This window comes from Limulus polyphemus, unplaced genomic scaffold (genome assembly GCF_000517525.1).
Source record: "Limulus polyphemus unplaced genomic scaffold, Limulus_polyphemus-2.1.2 Scaffold1, whole genome shotgun sequence".
NCBI lineage: Eukaryota > Metazoa > Arthropoda > Merostomata > Xiphosura > Limulidae > Limulus > Limulus polyphemus.
Genome location: NW_013665611.1, coordinates 1,654,236 through 1,657,645, shown reverse-complemented (window position 1 = coordinate 1,657,645; position 3,410 = coordinate 1,654,236). Strand labels below are relative to the sequence as shown.

General features: G+C 31.7%; 1 protein-coding gene across 1 annotated transcript in view; it reads left to right on the top strand.

Annotated features, from left to right (window-relative positions):
• Positions 1-3,004, top strand: part of LOC106460031 (cGMP-dependent protein kinase 1-like) — a 113,905-nt gene extending 110,901 nt beyond the window's left edge. Inside the window, exons 15-16 of the mRNA XM_022386202.1 lie at positions 541-726; positions 2,887-3,004. Coding sequence (XP_022241910.1) covers positions 541-726; positions 2,887-2,989 — 289 coding nt within the window. The 3' untranslated portion in view covers positions 2,990-3,004. The remainder of the gene's footprint in view (positions 1-540; positions 727-2,886) is intronic.
• Positions 3,005-3,410: the final 406 nt, after the last annotated feature.

The following is a 3,410-nucleotide window of genomic DNA, read 5'->3' as shown; positions in this document are numbered from 1 at the left end:
AGAACATTGATGTCAAACGAATATGCATCTTCATTCATCCTGATTTGTTTTGTGTGAAATCTACGTCTTTTAGTATCAAAACTACGTACTGTGGTCTTCTTTTATGTATTGCGTTATAACCTTTTGTTAAAAATCTGTACGTGATGGAGAGAAATGCATATCATTTTCGGATTCAGAGTACAGAGATTACAGTGGAACATGTAAAAATTTCAAGACAATAAAACCATCACAGGCCTGTGTTATCGGTGCAAATATTTTTTTCGTTATACTGTATTTTTTCATGTAACTTCAAAAATAAATTTAACTTCTGAAGAAAAAAAAGATATTGATAAACAAAGAAAATTTTGAAAATTTGAGCGCTACAAAAATATATTTAAATTATAGTAGGGTTTTAATTTTGTGAGATGTGCTGTCAGCAATTTAATACGTGTTCAATAAGCCATATTTGTTGTGTTTTTTCACGCCATGCCTACTTTTTCTAGTTTACCTCCATTTTGTTGAAATTGATTAAACTAAGAAAAATTACGATTCCTTCTACAGGCCACCTTTCACTGCATCAGACCCAATGAAAACATACAATATTATTCTAAAGGGTATCGATATGATTGACTTCCCGAGAAATATCAGTCGCAATGCCCAATCCCTTATTAAACGGCTGTGCCGGGAGAATCCCACCGAACGGCTTGGATATCAGAAAGGTGGTATCACTGACATTAAGAAGCATAAGTAAGTAATGAATATTATGGAAAAAAAAGTTGTAATGAATTATTTTATGTTTTGTGTCGTTAATCTAGATGTTTTGAACAGTCCACCCTCCTCCTCCGTCGGTATTAGAAAGACGAGTAAAACTGAAGGGATAGTACTGTATCCTTCTAGTTTCGAAACTACACTAAGAGTCATATGTATTTGACAATGTTGTTTGGTATGTTATAAAGAACAAACATACCTTCTAGTAAACGATGTATCAATATTGATGATGCACGTGAGATCTCAAACTAATCAGTTGAGATCCTAACCCTTAAGTAATTTATTCAACGTACTCATACAGCATTAGTCAAATCAAACTTACGTGTTAACTTCAGCGTGCTTATTACCTTGACAACTGTGACGTATAGTATTTTGTATATACCGAGCTGTGGGCTTATTAAATATATATTTTTTTAAACTAATTCTTTCACATAAATCTGTTATTAATAGCCATGTTTGTGGAAATTTTAAGTCAATCTTAGACGGGGGTTTTTGGGCAATTTTCTGACCCCACTCTTCATTTTCAGATGTGCTACAAATATATTCGTACCGAAAGTTTAGCTAATATTTTGTAACAACATAAAAGTTTGTAATGGTGGTTTAAAGACGTGTGTTTATACCTTGTTGGTGGCATACAAAAATATAAACGTAATCATATATACAAATTGCGATTCAACAACCCTATCACAAAAAAATAAGACGTACCTTAGAATAAAGGGCATTAAAAAAAAAAATCTGTTTGTTATACCTAGCGCCATCTGAAAGCAGATGTACTAACTTAACCTGATATTAAATATATATTTATTTTCCGTGTCATTTACTTTGATTCTGGAACCGTTGACCTTTCATTTACTCTGTATCAGAAGAACATTACTAATCTTCAAGTATATATATATATATATAAGGTGAACCGTGGTGTCTGTCCGAGCGTTCGTTTGAAAAGCTGAGCATGCAAGCAAAACTTAACATTCACTTTTGAAATGACGGAAGAACAGGCCTGAATAATGTTGATGCCAAACTTTATTTCTCAAGCAGGATATTCTACACTAAATTGTTAGTAACCAAATACATTAACATTCACACTTCAAAAATGTGACGTAACTTAAAGAATAAAAATGTGGATTTACCATATGTTATTGTTGAGCGGATCTTAGAATGACGCCCCTCCCCGGTAGCACAGCGGCATGTCTGCGGACTTATACTGCTAGAAACTGGGTTTCGATACCCGTGGTGGGCATAGCACCGATAGCCCATTATGTAGCTCTGTGCTTAACTTCAAACAAACAAACAAAATAATTCAACCCCGAAAAAGAAAAAAAAGAAAGAAATTTGTGTCTTTCAAAAGCACTCCAATAAATAGTTTTCTCTACTTGTGATTTATCCAATTTTTTAATGCCACGTATTTTCTAATTATCACGAATGCTCTTATTTTCTCCTTTTCAAAGTTACACACATATAATAAAATACATTTGTGCAAAACTATTCCAGTATTAAGACAACCTCGTTAAATTAATTAATTTAGTGAGAGAAAGAGGGACCTGTAACTGTTTTTATTTTGTTTTGTTTGTACAGTACTTGGGCGTGTAGGGAAAACAAGAGTCTTTTTTTAATTACGAACAATGAAGAGCAATTAATATTTTCATATCATTGTTCACTTACAACACTATGCACTGACATTATTTTAAATTTTAGATAAATTAAACAACTAATTTTGTTTAGCTTATGACTTCAGTATTCCTCCTTTTTTTTGCTTTGTTTTAAACATAAAAGAACTGTAAAAGGAAAAGAAATATGGGTCTGTTATAATTTTAAAAAACCGACTATGGTTCAGCTTTTGACATTTAATTTTTCTAACATTTAGCATATTAACAATTTATTTCAATGTTTTGAATGTATTTATTACATTCGAGAACTTTAAAGGTTTCATTCTTATTAATTATGGTCATGACTTCACGAAAAACAATCAAGAGCTATTTTCTTATATATATATATATGAATTAAAATTTGGTTCTTGGTACATTTTTTGTCAACTTAGTCTCATGACATTTTAACCATATTAAAAGAAATAAAAAATTAAATCTATGTTGCTAACATTTCGGTGCTTATTTCATCTATTAAAATAATAATAACAACTTACAGATGGTTCCAGGGATTTGATTGGGATGGCCTTTTGGCAAGGACGTTATCGCCACCGATATTGCCAAAGGTTTGTTTCTTATTTCTATACGAATACTGGGAATAGATCTTTAATTTATCGCTTTTTTATATCAAATGTTTAGATTGTTTTTATGCCTCTAGTTGAATAAAAGTATTGATGTTTCTGCTACGATTTCTGCATCACTAAGAACATTCTTCATATTTTTCAAGAAGCGCTGGAAAGATATGGTAAGTGTGAAAAAATATCGTTACGTATTTTTAGTTTCAAACGGTATTGCACAAAAAAAATGGTATGTGGCTTTTCACATTTTGATATTAAATAATTCATCTTATTATAAAAAATCTTTATCCCAGCCAGTCATTTCTTCTGGAGGATCATCGAAGTTTTTCGGGTAAGTGTCAAAATTAGAGGTATCTGCTGGCCCTCGAATCTAAACAATAATTCCAGTGTAAGTTATTATTATTCGTGATGTAGTAACCGCTCTTGTTGGTGATGCATAATAGTT